Raw genomic sequence first — 19,523 nt, forward strand, 5'->3', positions numbered from 1 at the left:
GTTTTCTTGTAACCAGAGCTGGACTCTCTTTCCTTGTGCTTTTCTGTTTATACAAAAAACTTTAGTTTCCTCCACCTCCTTCAAGTGGTGCACCTTAAAACATGACAGTAAAACCCTGATTTGTGGAATTCTCTTTGGGAGAGATATCTGGTTACTGGACTTAGGTTTGTTCTATAGAGTCAGTTTATATTTTGTCATGTTTTGGTATTCTCTTCAATGCAGTAGTGAAACACTCTCTGACAGCTTGTCAGATATTGAGCTACTGATGGGCAAAGGGAAGTGTTGAACAATAGAGGGTCATTATCAAGTCTTACACCAGAAATGAGCCATGATCTAATGTGTCACAGAGAGAGAGAGAAAGAGAGAGAGAGAGAAACTACATAAACAAAGTAACTGAGTTACCACTTTGGACAAGAGAAGGACCACATCTTGGCTATAAAACTACATCCACACAGCTCCCTCTATGCTAAACATCATATAGACCCAGATTAGGGAACTGGAACACATGAGTTATGAGGAGAGGCTGAGGGAACTGGGGATGTTTAGTCTACGGAAGAGAAGAATGAGGGGGGGATTTGATAGCTGCTTTCAACTACCTGAAAGGGGGTTCCAAAGAGGATGGCTCTAGACTGTTCTCAGTGGTAGCAGATGACAGAACAAGGAGTAATAGTCTCAAGTTGCAGTGGGGGAGGTTTAGGTTGTGTCAAGGTTCCTCCCCCACTCTGAACTCTAGGGTACAGATGTGGGGACCTGCATGAAAAACCTCCTAAGCTTATCTTTACCAGCTTAAGTCAAAACTTCCCCAAGGTACAAAGTATTCCACCTGTGGTCCTTGGAATGGCCGCTACCACCACCAAACTAATACTGGTTACTGGGGAAGAGCTGTTTGGACGCGTCTTTCCCCCCAAAATACTTCCCAAAACCCTGCACCCCACTTCCTGGACAAGGTTTGGTAAAAAGCCTCACCAATTTGCCTAGGTGACTACAGACCCAGACCCTTGGATCTTAAGAACAATGAACAATCCTCCCAACCCCCCTTTCCTGGGAAATGTTGGATAAAAAGCCTCACCAATTTGCATAGGTGACCACAGACCCAAACCCTTGGATCTGAGAACAATGAAAAAGCATTCAGTCTTTTACAAGAAGACTTTTAATAGAAAATAGAAGTAAATAGAAATGAAGAAATCCCCCCTGTAAAATCAGGATGGTAGATATCTTACAGGGTAATTAGATTAGAAAACATAGAGAACCCCTCTAGGCAAAACCTTAAGTTACAAAAAAGATACACAGACAGAAATAGTTATTCTATTCAGCACAATTCTTTTCTCAGCCATTTAAAGAAATCATAACCTAACACATACCTAGCTAGATTACTTACTAAAAGTTCTAAGACTCCATTCCTGTTCTGTCCCTGGCAAAAGCAGCACACAGACAGACACAGACCCTTTGTTTTCTCTCCCTCCTCCCAGCTTTTGAAAGTATCTTGTCCCCTCATTGGTCATTTTGGTCAGGTGCCAGCGAGGTTACCTTTAGCTTCTTAACCCTTTACAGGTGAGAGGAGCTTTCCCCTGGCCAGGAGGGATTTCAAAGGGGTTTACCCTTCCCTTTATATTTATGACACGCCCCCCAAATCTCAGCTAGGGTGAAACACTGGCTGGGATTTCTTCCTGGAGCTCTAGGAAAAACAGAGTTAATAAGACACATGCATCTCTAAATATACTACCAAGTACATAAAGACTAACAATATTTTCCACATCTCAAGGACGATTTTAACCAGTTGACTCTGGGAAACTTTCACGGGAGAGTGCATCAGCCACTTTGTTAGAAGCTCCTGAGATGTGTTGAATGTCGAAATCAAAATCTTGGAGAGCTAAACTCCACCGAAGAAGTTTTTTGTTAGTTTCCTTGACGGTGTGAAGCCACTTCAGTACAGCATGGTCGGTTTGCAGGTGGAAACGCCGTCCCCAAACATATGGGCGTAGCTTTTCCAGAGCGTAGACAATGGCATAACATTCTTTTTCAGTGACTGACCAGTTGCTTTCCCTCTCAGACAGTTTTTTGCTGAGAAACACTACAGGGTGGAATTCTTGATCAGATCCTTTCTGCATTAAAACTGCTCCCACACCACGCTCGGATGCATCTGTGGTTACTAGGAACGGTTTGTCAAAGTCTGGGGCCCTTAGTACAGGGTCAGACATGAGTGTCGCTTTAAGCTTGTTAAAGGCCTTCTGACACTTTCCGGTCCACTGAACAGCATTTGGCTGTTTCTTTTTGGTTAGGTCTGTCAGTGGGGCAGCGATTTGGCTGTAGTGCAGTACAAATCGTCTGTAATAACCGGCCAAGCCTAAGAAGGATTGAACCTGTTTCTTTGACTTTGGGACAGGCCACTTTTGGATAGCATCCACTTTGGCCTGTAGGGGGCTGATAGTTCCTTGACCCACCTGGTGTCCAAGGTAAGTCACTCTGTTTAGGCCTATTTGACACTTCTTAGCCTTAACAGTTAGTCCTGCCTCCCTTATGCGCTCAAGGACTTTTTGTAGATGTTCCAGGTGGTCTGCCCAGGAATCCGAAAATATGGCCACATCGTCAAGGTAGGCGACTGCATATTCTCCTAATCCCGCTAGGAGACCATCTACAAGTCTTTGGAAAGTGGCGGGTGCATTTCGCAGCCCGAAAGGGAGTACATTAAATTCATACAGCCCGAGATGTGTGATGAAGGCTGACCTTTCCTTGGCAGATTCATCTAGCGGTACCTGCCAGTACCCCTTTGTTAAGTCCAAGGTAGAGATGAACTGGGCCCGTCCCAGTTTCTCTAACAGTTCATCTGTGCGTGGCATTGGATAGTTGTCTGGGCGAGTTACAGCATTTAGCTTACGGTAGTCCACGCAAAAACGTATTTCCCCATCTGGTTTGGGAACTAGAACCACTGGAGATGCCCATGCACTTTCAGAGGGGCGGATTACACCCATCTGTAACATATCCTGGATCTCCCGTTCTATAGCAGTTTTAGCTTGAGGAGACACCCGGTAAGGTTGGACCCTAATTGGGTGAGCATTACCTGTGTCAATGGAGTGGTATGCCCGTTCAGTCAGTCCTGGGGTGGCTGAGAACGTTGGCGCGTAGCTAGTGCACAGCTCCTGGATCTGCTGTCGCTGCATACGGCCAAGGGTCATGGAGAGGTTCACCTCTTCCACACCACCAGCACATTTCCCTTCGTAGTAGACACCTTCAGGCCACTCAGCATCATCTTCTCCCTGGGCTGTAAACTGACAAACCTTTAATTCTCTGGAATAAAAGGGCTTTAGAGAATTAATATGGTACACCTTAGGCTTCCGGTTGGAGGTGGGGAATGCTATGAGATAATTAACAGCTCCCAGGCGCTCCTGGACCATGAATGGCCCTTCCCACGATGCTTCCATTTTATGGGCCTGGAGCGCCCTTAAGACCATGACCTGGTCTCCTACTTTGAAGGAACGCTCTCTGGCATGTTTATCATACCAGGCTTTTTGCTCTTTTTGAGCATCCTGTAAGTTTTCTTTAGCAAGGGCTAAAGAGGTTCGGAGGGTGTTTTGTAGGTTGGTTACAAAGTCCAGAATGTTAGTTCCTGGAGAAGGTGTAAATCCCTCCCATTGCTGCTTCACCAACTGCAATGGCCCCTTAACCTCACGGCCATATACAAGTTCAAATGGGGAAAACCCTAAACTGGGATGTGGTACAGCTCTGTAGGCAAAGAGCAACTGCTGCAACACTAGGTCCCAATCATTGGAGTGCTCATTTACGAATTTACGTATCATGGCCCCCAAAGTTCCATTAAACTTCTCCACCATGCCATTTGTTTGATGGTGGTAAGGAGTGGCAACCAAGTGATTTACCCCATGAGCTTCCCAAAGGTTTTTCATAGTTCCTGCCAGGAAATTAGTCCCTGCATCTGTGAGGATGTCGGAGGGCCAACCTACCCTGGCAAAAATGTCTGCTAGTGCCTGGCATACACTTTTAGCCCTGGTGTTGCTTAGAGCTACTGCTTCCGGCCATCGGGTGGCAAAATCCATGAAAGTCAGTATGTACTGCTTTCCTCTGGCTGTCTTTTTCGGAAAAGGACCCAGAATATCCACAGCTACTCGCTGAAATGGAACTTCAATGATGGGGAGTGGCTGGAGAGGGGCTTTGACCTGGTCTTGGGGTTTTCCCACTCTTTGGCACACCTCACAAGACTGGACATAGGTAGAAACATCCTTGCCCATTCCCTCCCAGTGGAATGACCCCCCCAAACGGTCTTTGGTCCTGTTCACCCCAGCATGGCCACTAGGGTGATCGTGGGCTAAGCTCAAGAGCTTGGCCCGGTATTTAGTTGGAACTACCAACTGTCTCTGAGGATGCCAGTCTTCCTGGTGTCCACCAGAAAGAGTTTCCTTGTATAAAAGTCCTCTTTCTACAACAAACCTGGATCGATTAGAAGAGCTGAGAGGCGGTGGGTTGCTCCGTGCCGCCGTCCAAGCTCTCTGGAGGCTTTCATCTGCTTCCTGTTCAGTCTGGAACTGTTCCCTTGATGCTGGGGACATCAGTTCCTCATTGGATTGTGGACCTAGGCTTGGTCCCTCTGGAAGCGATATAGGGGATGGAGCTGTTTCTGTTGACTGTGAACCGCTCTCCGCTGGTGCACTAGGTTGGGATTCAGGCTCCGGCTGAGCCTCTTGTGTAGGGTTATCGGCTGCTGCCAGTTCAGGTTCGGTGGGGCCCTCTGGTGTTGAGGTTGCAAGTACTGGATTCAGTGCTGGCACGGGGTCTGGTGTTGGTTGTTCGGCTGGTTCCGGTTCTGGGACTGGTTCCGTCTGGGTCTCTGGGACTGGATCTACTACTGCTGTTGCAGACATTGGCCTGGGGTCCGGGTCCATCACCTCTGACTGGGTCCTGATAGAAGTTTCTGGAACAGAGCTAGGCCTCACGGCTTGTTTAGCCTGGCTGCGGGTGACCATTCCCACCCTCTTGGCCTGCTTCACATGATTGGCCAAGTCTTCCCCCAACAGCATGGGGATGGGATAATCATCATAGACTGCAAAAGTCCACATTCCTGACCAGCCCTTGTACTGGACAGGCAACTTGGCTGTAGGCAAATTGAAAGAGTTGGACTTGAAGGGTTGAATCGTCACTTGGATCTCTGGGTTGATTAAATTGGGGTCCACTAAGGAAGCATGGATAGCTGACACTTGTGCTCCGGTGTCCCTCCACGCGGTGACCTTCTTCCCGCCCACACTCACAGTTTCCCTCCGCTCCAAGGGTATCTGGGAGGTATCTGGGCCTGTGGATCTCTGGTGTGATTCCGGTGCAATGAACTGTAATCTGTTGGGGTTCCTAGGGCAGTTGGCCTTTACATGCCCCAGCTCGTTACATTTAAAACATCGTCCAGCTGACGGGTCACTGGGGCGAGGAGGGTTGCTGGAGAACGGGGTGGCAGGATGATAAGGGGTCTGGAGGGTTCTTTGGGAGGTAGGTGGGGCCTTGGGCGGCCCCCGGTAATAGGGTGTGGTCTGGGGTGGTCCCTTCTGGTCTCCGCTCCAACTGCGACCAGTTTTCTTCTTCTCTGCCACCTCCACCCATCTGGCTCCAATCTCTCCTGCCTCGATTACAGTTTTGGGTTTCCCATCTAGGATGTATCTTTCTATTTCCTCAGGAACACCCTCTAAGAATTGTTCCATTTGCATTAGGAAGGGCAAATTTACTGGAGATTCAACACTTGCTCCTGATATCCAGGCATCCCAATGTTTCACAATGTGGTAGGCATGTCGGGTAAATGACATGTCTGGTTTCCACCTTAGGGCTCTGAACCTCCGACGAGACTGCTCGGGTGTTATCCCCATTCTGACTCTCGCCTTGGATTTAAACAGTTCATACTTGTTCATGTGTTCTTTAGGCATTTCAGCTGCCACCTCAGCTAAGGGTCCACTGAGCTGCGGCCTCAGCTCTACCATGTATTGGTCAGTAGAGATGTTGTACCCAAGGCAGGCCCTTTCGAAGTTTTCTAGGAAGGCCTCAGTATCATCGCCTGCCTTGTAGGTGGGGAACTTTCTGGGATGGGAAGTGGTACTTGGAGAAGGATTACTAGGGTTTGTTGGGATATTCTGCTGAGCCTTTATCTTCTCCATCTCCTCCACATACTTCCTCTCTTTTTCCTTCTCCTCCAGTTCTTTGTCCCTCGCTTCCATAGCTCTCCTGTGAGCAGCCGCTTGGTGTTGTTCTGCCTCCCTTTCTTGTTCCTTCTTCAGCCGCATGAGTTCTATCTGTCTTTCATGTTCCCTTTGTCTTTCCTCAGCCTGAAATTTGGCTAATTCCAGCTGTAGTCGAGCTGAGGTCATTCTAACCTCTCTGTTTTTAACTAACTTTACACCCGAGGTTTAGAAATAAACAAACAAAACTTGGCTGTAAAATTTTGCTGTGCTGGAATAGAATACCTATTCTCTGATAGTGATTGTCAGCCTACAGAAAAAGACAATTCCCTTGTCTCTGCTCTGGGCCCAACTTAAAGCAAAAAACCTCCAACTACTTGGAAACCTGCTTACCCAGCCCAAAGAAAAAGCAAATGGGTAGAACACACACCCCTTATTTACTTTTAGGAAGAAAAGAAAAAAAAACCTCTGGGTTGGAAGACTGTGAATTTCCCTGCAGGAGTTAAGTACCCTGCCTCCAGGCAAAGAAAACCTGCAATTCACAAGATAATCCCCTTTTGTCTCTGCTTGGCCACAAAGCAGGGAAAACCGAAGCTGCTTTCAGTTTCAAAGCTGCTTCAAAGCCACAGGAAAAAAAAATTCCTTTTTAAAATCTGTATTTCTAGTTCAAAAAATCTCAACTGGATCTCAAAATGATTTCAGGTTAATCCCACCACTATGCCACCATGTCAAGGTTCCTCCCCCACTCTGAACTCTAGGGTACAGATGTGGGGACCTGCATGAAAAACCTCCTAAGCTTATCTTTACCAGCTTAAGTCAAAACTTCCCCAAGGTACAAAGTATTCCACCTGTGGTCCTTGGAATGGCCGCTACCACCACCAAACTAATACTGGTTACTGGGGAAGAGCTGTTTGGACGCGTCTTTCCCCCCAAAATACTTCCCAAAACCCTGCACCCCACTTCCTGGACAAGGTTTGGTAAAAAGCCTCACCAATTTGCCTAGGTGACTACAGACCCAGACCCTTGGATCTTAAGAACAATGAACAATCCTCCCAACCCCCCTTTCCTGGGAAATGTTGGATAAAAAGCCTCACCAATTTGCATAGGTGACCACAGACCCAAACCCTTGGATCTGAGAACAATGAAAAAGCATTCAGTCTTTTACAAGAAGACTTTTAATAGAAAATAGAAGTAAATAGAAATGAAGAAATCCCCCCTGTAAAATCAGGATGGTAGATATCTTACAGGGTAATTAGATTAGAAAACATAGAGAACCCCTCTAGGCAAAACCTTAAGTTACAAAAAAGATACACAGACAGAAATAGTTATTCTATTCAGCACAATTCTTTTCTCAGCCATTTAAAGAAATCATAACCTAACACATACCTAGCTAGATTACTTACTAAAAGTTCTAAGACTCCATTCCTGTTCTGTCCCTGGCAAAAGCAGCACACAGACAGACACAGACCCTTTGTTTTCTCTCCCTCCTCCCAGCTTTTGAAAGTATCTTGTCCCCTCATTGGTCATTTTGGTCAGGTGCCAGCGAGGTTACCTTTAGCTTCTTAACCCTTTACAGGTGAGAGGAGCTTTCCCCTGGCCAGGAGGGATTTCAAAGGGGTTTACCCTTCCCTTTATATTTATGACAGGTTGGATATTAGGAAAAAACTTTTTCACTAGGAGGGTGGTGAAACACTGGAATGGGTTACCTAGAGAGGTGGTGGAATCTCCTTCCTTAGATATTTTTAAGGTCAGGCTTGGCAAAGCCCTGGCTGGGATGATTTAATTGGGGATCGGTCCTGCTTTGAGCAGGGGGTTGGACTAGATGACCTCCTGAGGTCCCTTCCAACCCTGATATTCTATGATTCTATGATTCTATGATAACCAGAGGTGGCTCGAGCAATTGTGGAAACATAAAATATACACGCGTGTTTAAATTAGACACACAAATAACTCACGTATATGTGTAAATGTTAAGCAGAGCATTCTTCTGTGAGGTGTTCCAAGATCTGCACTGCCTACCTGTTTCTTTCTGGGTGGAGTTTAAAATACTGTTTTTGATAAAGATCTAAATGAGGGTCTGGCTCTCACCATAAGACTGTGATCAGCGGAAATGCATGAGCTGGAGCCCCTGCAGGGTAAAAGAGAGGATGCTGCTAGTAACATTTTCTCCATGAGGGCCTCTTTCCTTTTGAATTCACTCTCCCACATCTCTTGGCTGGAGATGGCCTGAGTCTGTTCATTTCTGGGATTCACTGAAAAGCCCAACTAGTTGAGCAGCCATTTGAGGTGGCTGAGATTGGAATGGTTTGGAATAGGTTGTGGGATTTGAAGCAGGAATGTTTTTGTTTTGTAACAAATGATGATTGGTGTTGTGTGGGTTTGGCCACTGGGCTGCTACTATCATTTTGTTTAGTTAAGGACCATGTTTTTAAATTATTGTCAGATTGCCTAGCACCTGGAACGGGTATCTGATATATGTGTGACACTGAAGTAACAAGTAAATCATCATGTATTTATTGCAAGTACTTGCCCAGTTAGGCACCAGGTCTTTCAAACAGGGAGTTGGCCTTCATTGCTTTATTCTTAGATTCTAGGGTTCAGATCTGAAGCAGAAAGAAATATATATATATATATTTTCAAAAACACAAGCCTAGCATGATGATAGGAGCCCAACTGCCCAATGTATTTTCTATTAATGCATGCACACAATTGTACATAAAGCTGGTTGAATAACTTTTAATGAATACATTTTCTCTCCTTTTCTGTTTGTGAATCATCTACTGAGAAATTGGAGTTTTCTTGAAGTTTTTCATTACCTAACCATGCTCGCTAAGTAACTTCAGCAAATAATTTTAGATCTGTCGTTTATTTGTAATCAAGTTCTTGTCATTGTTTTTAAATTTAAGTTGTTTAGCTTGGACATGGCAGGTTTCTATTCCCGATCTGAATGAGTGTGACACTCAGTCTAGTTTCCATTGTAAATACAAATCTGAATTTAAAAACTGATATCTGCAATAGTATTAGGCATTATTAGCTTACACGTGCTGCTTTGGACACCAGGTTTTTATTCCAGTAATCTCATCTACTGAATTTTGGTGGAAAGCAACTACACAAGAGGCATGAACACAGCTGAAGCGACTCCTAGGTGACTTAGGAATGCAAATTGCTGATTTTCTTATGTTCATTCTGGTAGTGCCTAGGGCAGCGGTTCCCAAACTTGTTCCGCCGCTTGTGCAGGGAAAGCCCCTGGCGGGCCGGGCTGGTTTGTTTACCTGCTGCGTCCGTAGGTTCGGCCGTTTGCGGCTCCCAGTGGCCGCGGTTTGCTGCTCCAGGCCAATGGGAGCTGCTGGAAGCGGCGCGGGCCGAGGGACATACTGGCCGCCACTTCCAGCAGCCCCCATTGGCCTGGAGCAGCGAACTGCGGCCACTGGGAGCTGCGATCGGCCGAACCTGCGGACGCAGCCGGTAAACAAACCGGCCCGGCCCGCCAGGGGCTTTCCCTGCACAAGTGGCAGAACGAGTCTGGGAACCTCTGGCTTAGGGGCTAAGCAAGAACAGGGTCCTACCGGGACAGGGAACGTACAAACATAGAATAAGATAAAGTCACTGTCCAAAAAAGCTTATAGTCTAAATACACGAATATGATTATTATTTTTATTATCATAGCACTTAGGAGCCTAGTCATAAACTAGGGTCCCATTATGCTAGGAATTGTACAAACACAGAACAAAAAGACAGTGTCTGCCCCAGCGAGCTTACAATTTAAGACAAGAGACAACAGATGGATGTATACAGACAGATAGGGGAGTACAAGGAGGCAATAAGACAGTATTGTCCAGCATGATGAGCTGTGGTCTCAATGCACCAGGAGGGAAAAGGCAAAGGATATAACATATGAGCAGAGTCCTCAGCGTGATGATCAGCAGATGTTATGTTAGTTCCACAGGTTTTTGTTTTGTTTTGTTATTTAAGCCCTTTCAGACAATTTTTGCACTATTTGTCAAGCTGTATTGCTGTGTCAGCTTACAAATAACATGCACGTTAATAAATCTGTTCACTTTCAATGGAACTATGTCCTGCTTTATGAGATCCATCACAAACAGGGGAAATGTGTCTCTAGAAGTCTATGCTGTATGGAGGAAGACATAGTCTGGGTATATGAAGATATTATCATGAATGTAACCAGCAGTCCTTCAAATGCATTAACTAATCCAGAGTTTGAAGGTCCCCAGTCAATATCTGAAGGGGAAAAATGAGCCCTTTGATACAGGTTGCAATGAAATAGTGAAAAATAGTGTTGGGCATTTGACCAGTTCAGAAATAATTGGCCAGCTGACCAGTCAAATATAGGTCAAATGTTGTCAGAAAATGTAAAAAACAGTAAAATATTTTGAAGCACTAATATATTAGAACAATAACATCAGTTAAAAAAAGACTTTATGGTCTCCACTAGGCTTAGGCTTAGATACTTATGCCTAATTACAAAAACTAAGTTGCTTAAGTAAGTTATTTTAATGCAGAAAAATGCAAAACAATGAAATTAAGATCTAAAAAAATGAAAGAATGGCACCATGATGCCATCAAAAGATAGATTGCCATCTACATCAGGGTATTCTTGCTGCAATATTTTACAATATTTGACCATGACCAAATAATAGGCAATCAATTGACTAGTCATTTGACATTATTTGAACTGTCAATTGACCGGTTTGCCAAGCCTAGTGAAAACTACATTAATGGATCAAGGAACCTTCCCTCATAACCAAGGAATGTCGCAGAAAAGTTTAAGATCAGTGAGTGAGGGATCAATCCTTCAGTCTTATATCACATATCCCTGGAATGTACATCCTTGCAGAAAAAGCTCACAGTTCTATTAGACATTTCTAATTACATATTGGTAAAGTACTTACTGTTTGTTTCACATTTTCACTGCAATTAGCTAGTCAGTTGGCAAATTCAAGGTATTGCTGTGATAATTACTATCTAAAGTTGAGTCCTCTTCCCTGACATCTGAGCATGAGTTCTTACTGCAGGTGGTGCTCCCCCAAAATTAGTTCAGACTGATTTCTTGGGGTTTTCTCCATCTCACTACACTGGGACCACATTCTCTAAATTATGATTATGTAGGAGATTCATAGATACTAAGGTCAGAAGGGACCATTATGATCATCTAGTCCGACCTCCTGCACAACGCAGGCCACAGAATCTCACCCACCCACTCCTGCGAAAAACCTCTTACCTATGTCTGAGCTATTGAAGTCCTCAAATCATGGTTTAAAGACTTCAAGGAGCAGAGAATCCTCCAGCAAGCGACCCATGCCCCATGCTACAGAGGAAGGTGAAAAACCTCCAGGGCCTCTTCCAATCTGCCCTGGAGGAAAATTCCTTCCTGACCCCAAATATGGCGATCAGCTAAACTCTGAGCATATGGGCAATTAGGATGTTGTGGGACTCTCTAAATATACTGAGGGAATTCTTCCAATATTATTTCTAGGATCTCAATTATCATGTCATGCTTGTCTGTTGCCATATGGCCACTGAGCTGGACAAAGTCAGGTTCCATGAGAAACTGGCAGTATAGAATTCAGCGTTCTTCCTTTATGAGAGAAAGAGAATGTCTTCCACTGTTGCATTCATGTTGGTGGATTTCATGATGTCTTTGGGGTAGCTGTTGACAGACAGCCCTGGAGGTGAATTTTACAGGGCTCTAGAGAAGTATGATACTTCTTGTTATGGTTCTTTATTCTTTGTAGAGTTAGACCAAAAAACATCTATTTACACTTCAGATGGACTCCCCTGGCCCCCGGGTTATCTTAAGTTTTGAGTGAGCTCAGCAATAAGGTATATAAAACCACTGTTGGATTAATTAAAACAGCAACAACTACTCTTTCTATGAACTATAATCACAAGAGTGTTTTTTTTTAATGTTTACAGGCATATGTCAATGTGGCAGATGCAAGTGTGAGAATTCGGACGGGAATGGACTGATCTATGGTAAATTTTGTGAGTGTGATGACCGAGAATGCATAGATGATGAAACAGGAGAGATCTGTACAGGTAAGTGCATTAGTAAATAAGTACAATAAGAAGATCAGTCAAAGCTGGTTGAGACATGCAATAGAGTAATACAGTATTTCAGATTTTTACTTATTGGAATTATAAAATGACTTTATTGCATGCATGCATTGAGAGACAAAGAGATAAATAGCATGAATACCACTGTGAATGGTGAGTAAAAATTTCAAATGAGCAAGTGGCCTGAACAATAAGCGGTGGAACGTAGCAGCCCTGAGCCACTGTCTCCTTTTGTGAAGAGAAGCAGGAGCCATGGTGCATAGCACCACAAAACTGCTAATTTTCTAACAAGTGAGGTACATGGAAGTGGATCTGTACGAGGATGGAAGAAAGAGGGAGAGACTGAGCTGATACATTAAAAATAGAGAAGTACAGTATTGAGACAAGTGGGATTAGAAAAAGGAGTAACACACACCCACATACACAATCCCGATTCATCCCCATAATACTGCAATTTTACGTTGGTGAGTGTGTGTAAAATATGTATTACTATCTGTATTTATCCATGTGTGTATAAAGACCAAAATAATTTCTATTTGTTTAACTCTCCATGCTGCTCTTGGGAGAGAAAAGAACTTTAGCTGTACAGAATAAGTTGTTTTTTAAAATGATAGTAATATGACCCTCTAAAGAAACCATATCCTGGGACTGCTGGCCAAATTTATCAAATAATTGATCAAAGTAAAAGCTGGGGAGGGATATATGTCAGTGATTCAATATATATTTTATTTTACCAAGTGTGAAGAGAAAATGCCACACTTTATTACATTTGATAACATTTGACATTTTACAAAACCCCATTAAACTCTCCTGTTGCATTTTTCTGTGTATCCTTTCTCATCAGTGCAGTGTCTCATGATAAAGCTTTTTCCTATTCCCTACCCTTGTTTCATTCAGTGATGCCATAATCCAACTGGGGACTAGATTTATCTCTGTAAAACTCCAATTTTATGTTGATGTGCCTGTTGAATACTAGAAAAGATAGGATGCTACACTTAGTAGCGAGATATCCCTGTAGTTGTTGCAGTCACCCTTTTCACCTTTATTTTTATACAAAGTGGTGATGTTTGCATCACAAATCTCTTGTGGTACCTGACTCTCTTTCCAGCATTTAAGTAGCAGCTGATGAAGATATAGTAATAGGCTGTCTTTCCTGCACTTGAGGATTTCCTCTGGGATGCCGTCTTTTCCAGGAGCCTTGTCACTTGATAGCAAATCAATGGCCTTGCTTAGCTCTTCTGCAGTGGGCTCCACATCTAGCTCTGGCATGACCTGTATAATTGGCATTTGGTCCAGTGATTCACTGGTGATGTTTCTTTTTTGTGTGTATAGCTCTGAACAGTGTTCAACCCAATGGGACAACTGCTTGCTTTTATCTGTAATGATTTCACCACTGTGCGATTTGAGAGTGGCAACTTTGTTGACAGTGGTATCTAGAGCTTTCTTCAGGGCATCATACATGACTTTGAGATTTCCTGTGTCTGAGGCTGTCTGTATCTCTTCACAGAGCTTGATCCAGTAATGATTTGCACAGCATCTGCTTGCTCACTGCATCTTGGTTTTTGTATGTGTCTCACTTTTTGATGCTCTCTTTTAGCTTCTTCTTGTGTTCCAGATAGACTGTGTTCTTAATATTGATGTGAGGTAATAGTTCCACTTCATTTTCTTCAAACCAGTCCTTTTTTGATGGTCTCTTTCACCAAATGTAGCCAAAGCTGTTTCATGGATTGTTGTTCTTAAATCCTCCCAAAATTCCTCTGCCTTCTCTGGTAATGACTTCCCATGCATGCTAAGTTCAAAAGCCTGCACAAACTCCTGGCATTTCCTCTGTTTTTTTGGTATTAACAGCATTGATTTTGGGCTTGCTCCTAGGTTTTGCTCTATGTAGTTTCTTGGCTGTAATCTTGACTTTGCTAATAATCAAGAAGTGTTCAGTGTCACAATCAGCGCTGTGAACGTGCAAGTGTTCTGTACTAAGTACTAGGTCTTTCCTCCTGACGATAACAAGGTCTAATTGGTGCCAGTGGCGTGATTGTGGATGTCGCCAGGACACTTTGTGGTGATCTTTTCCTGTAAAATATGAATTGGTAATGCACATTTGGTTTTGGGTGCAGAATTCAAGAAGTCATTGGCCGTTCTCATTCATCTTGCCAATGCCAAAATGTCCTAGGCAATCTAGCCATGAGTTGTTGTCTGCACCAACTCTTGCATTAAAGTCACCAAGAAAGAAAAGTTGCTCAGTTGATGGTATTCTTCTGATGACTTGATGCAAAGAGTTGTAAAATGTATCCTTCTCCTCAGGGCTAGATTTGAGTGTTGGTGCATAGGCACTAATGATGCTCACAGAGCCGATGGTTGTCTGAAGTCTAAGTGAAATGATACGCTCTGACTTATCAATTGGAGTTTCTAGGAGCTTTACTCGTTTCTCAAAGCCAAACTGACACCGTGCAGAGGATTTTCTTTGCTGGTTTTACCTTGACAAAAGAAGGTGTAATTGGCCTCTTGGACAGAACCAGCACCTGCAAGTCCTGTTTCCTGGAGTGCTGCAATGTCAACATTGAGTTTGTTCAGCTCACAGTCTACCAAAACTGACTTCCTTATGCTGCTTGTGAATTGTAGGTTGTCATTGTCTGTCAATTTTGGACACACGGTACTGACATTCCAGCTGCCAAGCCAGAAAGTTCTTGGTTTCTTATTTTTGTCAGGTGCAAGGTTTCTATCTGCCATTCAACTTTTGGTCTAGCCTCACACACCCCATGGGGAAGGCAGACTGTCGTGGGTCAGCATGTAACTGTCCGCGGGCAGCCCAGCTTTGTGGTGGGTGGTGGCTGACTAATGGAATGGAGTGATTGCTCCCACCATTGTCACTTCTGCTCCAAGATGCATGTTGTCCCAAAGATACAGCATCCTCTTCAGGACACAGCCCTCCGGCTATGTCACACTCTGTTCTCTCCCCTTTCCGGGGAAATGGCAGTCCACTGTTCAGCCACTTCCTCGATGGTGAGTGGCGGGGGGGGACCCAGGCCCACCCACTACTCTGGGTCCCGGCCCAGGAACTGTGTAGATGTCAGCCACATGCTGCATCCCCTACAACCCCACAGCCTACTTCCCTGGACCACTTCCCCGCAGCCCCAGCACCTTCTCCATCCTTGTCTCAGGGCCCTAGCATGTCAGCAATCAGCCAGGAGCTCACTCTCACTCCCCTGATCCTGCCCAGCACTGCTCTGTCCAAGATGCTAGCTGCCCTCTGCCTGCAAGGCAGCCAGTCCTCCTCCCTCCCTGAGCTCCAGGGAGTGACTGTCCTGCTCTGCCCTGCAGCTCTTCTTATATGGGCCTGCCTGGCCCTGATTGGCTGCTCCTCATAGCCCTCTCCAATTGGCTTTCTCCCTAGGGTCCTCTCCCATTGGCTGTCTGTTGTGCAGCCTCCCTAGGGTTCTATTAACCCTTTATGGGCTAGTGTGGGGCAGAGGCCCCATCACGGGGGCATTAGCCATAGGGATTTCATATTCAGTTTCAACAAAGATACGGCCTGATTTTTAACATGGACCATATGATAGCTAACTAAACTCTGATCCTGCAATTTGTTGTTGTGTCCTCATAGAACAGCATTGTCTTCAGTCAGAAACCATAGATCCACTATTGATAATTGTAAGATAATTGTAGATTAAATTATGTAGTTCATACTAGTTCTGGGTATCTATGAGTATGAGGGAGAAAAGAAGAGGTCAAAGGTGGTTGTTATCCTTCATGGCCAAACATGATGCTGACAATGGTTTTACGTCTTGTGAGCATAGTTGTGGCTAAAAGAACCACAACTATGAAAAAGAGTCTTTCCAAATAAAATGCTTAGGTAGTTTGATGCCAAGGAAGGGATTACAAATTATGCCTGCCAAGACTGCTGCTGTTTATGTCTCAGCCTCTGTGCCTCAACAACCATAAGACAGTTAATAAAACTTTGCCCTGTCATCAGGACACACGCGTGACTTGTTTTCAATGGTGATGGTTTGTGTTGCGCCATCCACACTCGCTCGCCTATTCATCTGTGCTGTAGTGGCACACAGTCACAAGATGATTGGCAGGGGTGCAGTCTGTAGCCAATGATGTGGAATCGTTCCATGAGCCCTCTTTAGTCAAAGATAGAGATGGTCAAAAAATGTATAACAATTTAGTTCACAAATTTAGCTTCCTTTCTACCAGTGTGAAGAGTCTGCAAAAAATTGCCTAGTTCTCAAATGTATTTAGTTTTAGAAATTATTCACAAATTTGTTCGGAAATAATTCTTGATTGCTTTCATGAACAATTCATTGTGAATATTTGAAATGCAAAATTTGCTCTGGCTTGGTTAGTTACATAAGTCACACAGAACTGTTTCTTTTCCCTTATTGGTTGACAGCTGTGGAAATGTCATGTTTGACTGTAAAATTTACATTTCACAATTCAAAATTTGCACTGTTGATAGTAAATGAACATGAGATATTTGAGGACAGCAGCTGATCCAGTTCTTGCAGAGACTTCTGGGGCTGTTGAGTCTGACACTCAGGGTAAAGTGAGAAAGGACTTGATCCTGCAAGGTCCTGGCTCTGCTCACCAAAGCACTTAACTATGTACTTAACTTTAAGCCCATGAAGAGTCCCACATGCTTAATGTTAAACACTTGGGTAGTCCCACTGAAGTCACTGCACTAGTCACCTGCTGAAAGTTAGGTGCTTTGGTGGATTAGGTCAGAGGGCTTAAGTAGAGTTAGTAGGATTAAGCCCCAAATGACCAAAGGCAGGACCTGTTCGGGATTTTGAAGGTGGGGGAGGGATATTAGGTGAATTTGTTAAAGGTTTGTTTTGATTCATGGAAGGGATTGATCTTCCAGCTAGCTCTTAATTTTTAAGAGCTGATTTGTCTCTGTCCATAATTTCCCTGTTTAAAACAGATACAAACAAAAGCCATAGTCCTGCACGCTGCTCAGCACAGGTGGAGCCCTCCACTGGCACAGAACCCCATGGAGTGAATCTTGCAAGGGGCCGAGCTCCCTCAGCTCCTGTTGTTTAGAAGTTGCAAGTGCACAGTACCCTGCAGTTCATGACAGAGATTGAGCCACAGTAGTGTATTTAAAGTTGCTCTTAACTTTTTCTGTTACATTCACGATCTACTAAATTTACCCATCCATACTCAAGAATTAAGTTTAATGACTGTTTAAAGAATAAGTTTAAATTTAATTTTATTATTATTTATTGATTTATGTATTGCAAATGAAGAACATTTGTAAAATAGGTTTATGGAGGTATATCAATATAACATAATTAATTGCTTTTGTAGAAATCTGATTTTATTCAGAAATAAAATCTGTCAGCTGCTTTGGTTGTGATCATAACACTGCAAGGATGAAGAGGAAAATTAGTAAAACTGGTTAGATTGTTAATGCTCTTTTAAAAACTTGTCTTTTTCTCACTGTATAAAATTTGCTTTGGGTTAAGGCCATGGAAAGTGTTACTGTGGAAACTGTTACTGTGAGGCTGGTTGGCATGGAGATAAATGTGAATTCCAGTGTGACATCACCCCATGGGAGATCAAGAAAAGATGCACATCTCCAGATGGCAAAATCTGCAGCAATAGAGGTGTGTCATTCACATATTTTATATGTGCATTTATTCTGCACTAGGACAAAGGTCATAATTTTTGGAAATAGTTTTTGGTTTTGCTCTCCTTTCACTTCTGGACATGAATCTTTAAAATTTGGCATCTGTGCATATGTGTGTATACATAAACATACACTTATGTGTGCGTGTATGAATATGTTTGTGTATATGCATACACATATTTCCTATTATATACATATATGTGTGAATATGTCTATGTAAAATATGTATTTATAAGATGAAATTGACCCAAGAATGGGAAGCCCTTTTCACCTCTTGCTCCTACAATGAGGCTGCACTGGACGGGTAATGGGCAGATAACTCATCCTGAGTTCCCAAAACCCCTGAATATGGGCTATGAAAGAACAGTGGTCATTATTTCATCTCATAACCTGGAACAGCAGCCAAAGAGGGCCTGCTCATGGCCTTGGAAGATCAATTTTTTTAACTACATATAGTTCTTTGCACAAAGTCCAATCACGTGAATTTCATCCATAACTTCCATTTAATTTTGCCAATTTGGGAAGAAATAATGAAAAAAATGAGATTTGTATTCACCAGCTGCTATACTTGGCTTCAGTGAACAAATAGTTCAAAGTGAGAATGTTATTCCTTTGGCTGCAGTCCAGAACTATTACAGAAGAGCAAAAGTGCAAGTCTCAAAGATACCTTTCTTAAATATATCTCTACTGACAAAACCTGCTATAGTATGAGCACCTAATTAGCCTGAGAGCATTTAGAAAACTCTCTCATCTTAATTATGGGGAATTTGAAAGCTTGGCTCAAATACAGAAATAATGTAGGCTCATTTAATGTTTGGGCTTTAACTATAAAAAAAACTTGTGTAATACAGGAAACAATAAATGTAGAAACATTATGTGTCAAATTAGATGTTTTATTTGCACTGTAATAGTGATATCTTACCAAAGGGAATTTTAAGATGTCTTACCTAGCAAGCATTTCTTTATCCTTATACTGGAGCAGTGCAAATGAGTGTAACTGGTACCCTTAATAGCTGCAAACTTCTGCAGGATGCACAAGCAAACTACCTGCCCAATACTATTTCCAGAATTCGTTTTAACTTTCACGTATTTATGATTTTGTCCACATGAAACTTCAGGATACCTTGACTTTATAAAGCTATTTCCACTCACTTTATTAATGGGTTTTTGATCAATGTTCCCAATTTACATATTTTGATATATACTAAATATCTAGGGCAGCTGATGAAAAGTCACTCTAAAAATTTACTGTTTGGGGATTACACCATCATTAAATAATTTATCCACTCTAAGAGTTTAACATTCTCTTCACTGAATGAACAGTAAAAGTGTCCATAATATTGATTCATCCAGCCCAGTTCTCTTTAAATACATCATATTATTGTAGTGGAGAGTGCTGGTGGCTGCCAGCAAACTTGACTTTGAACTGTGGGCAATCACAGACCTCGCTGAAACTGATGGATGTACTAGACGACCTTCATTCAGACTAAATGGAAGAAGCAATTAAGCTCCTTTATGAAGTAAGATAGCTGGAGACAATGGAAGCCACTGCATACATTTTTAACTAATGAACATTGGAAATGGTGACCCTGTGCTCACAAAGCTTTTGTGAAGGCAAAATAGCAAGTTTCAGTTCCCACACTGATTCTTATTCA

At 43.2% G+C, this 19,523-nt stretch overlaps 1 protein-coding gene across 1 annotated transcript in view; it reads left to right on the forward strand.

The window, feature by feature from the left end:
• Positions 1 to 19,523, forward strand: part of ITGBL1 (integrin subunit beta like 1) — a 247,669-nt gene that overhangs the window by 118,937 nt on the left and 109,209 nt on the right. The window contains exons 4-5 of the mRNA XM_077807054.1: positions 12,096 to 12,218; positions 17,705 to 17,845. Of these exons, the coding sequence (XP_077663180.1) occupies positions 12,096 to 12,218; positions 17,705 to 17,845 (264 nt within the window). The remainder of the gene's footprint in view (positions 1 to 12,095; positions 12,219 to 17,704; positions 17,846 to 19,523) is intronic.

This window comes from Eretmochelys imbricata, chromosome 1 (assembly GCF_965152235.1).
Source record: "Eretmochelys imbricata isolate rEreImb1 chromosome 1, rEreImb1.hap1, whole genome shotgun sequence".
Taxonomy (NCBI): domain Eukaryota; kingdom Metazoa; phylum Chordata; order Testudines; family Cheloniidae; genus Eretmochelys; species Eretmochelys imbricata.